The 618-nt window shown below is 51.8% G+C and overlaps 1 protein-coding gene across 1 annotated transcript in view; it reads right to left on the bottom strand.

Moving 5' to 3' along the window:
• LOC119585772 (tyrosine-protein phosphatase Lar-like) overlaps positions 1–618 on the bottom strand; it is a gene marked incomplete at its 5' end in the record, with an annotated part of 244437 nt that overhangs the window by 108516 nt on the left and 135303 nt on the right. Inside the window, 1 exon segment of the mRNA XM_037934484.1 lies at positions 395–580. Coding sequence (XP_037790412.1) covers positions 395–580 — 186 coding nt within the window.

Consider the following 618-nt stretch of genomic DNA (forward strand, 5'->3'; position numbering starts at 1 on the left):
TTTTTTTATATCCACTACTTCCCTCCTCTGCCAACCTGTCTCTTAACCTACCCTAAACTACACTGCAATGCACTGCACAAAACTACACTGCACCACTCTACACTAATCTTCCCCTCCTCTCCTTTCCTACCATCCCCTTTCCTCCCTCCCTCCTTCTCCTCTTCGTTTTTACTTTCCTTCCCTTCCCTCTTACCTTCCCTTCCCTTCCTTTCGCTTCCCTTCTCCTCCCCAATCTTCCCTTACCCTACGCAAAACTACCCAGCAGCATCCCACCCTACCCCAACCTCACCACCTCTTATCTCAACCTCCTACCTCACATTCCCCCCAAACAAACAGATGTGAGTAAAAACTAAACCCACAAACCGAACCACATGAAAAAAAAATCCACACTCACCAATGACGTTGTAGAACTTGGTGACGAGGCCGGAGATTTCGTGGTAGTCCCTCTCGGCGTGGTGCGGCTTGTACTGAATGACGTAATACGAGATGTCTCCCGGGCTGACGTCATAGTCCCACGTGATCCGCACTGATGTCGCCATGACATCACTGATCATCACCTGGTCGGGAGGACGCGGCAGAGCTGTTGGGCGGGAAGGGGGGAGGGGAGGGGGTTAGGTG

This window comes from Penaeus monodon, chromosome 20 (assembly GCF_015228065.2).
Source record: "Penaeus monodon isolate SGIC_2016 chromosome 20, NSTDA_Pmon_1, whole genome shotgun sequence".
Classification (NCBI taxonomy): Eukaryota; Metazoa; Arthropoda; class Malacostraca; order Decapoda; family Penaeidae; genus Penaeus; species Penaeus monodon.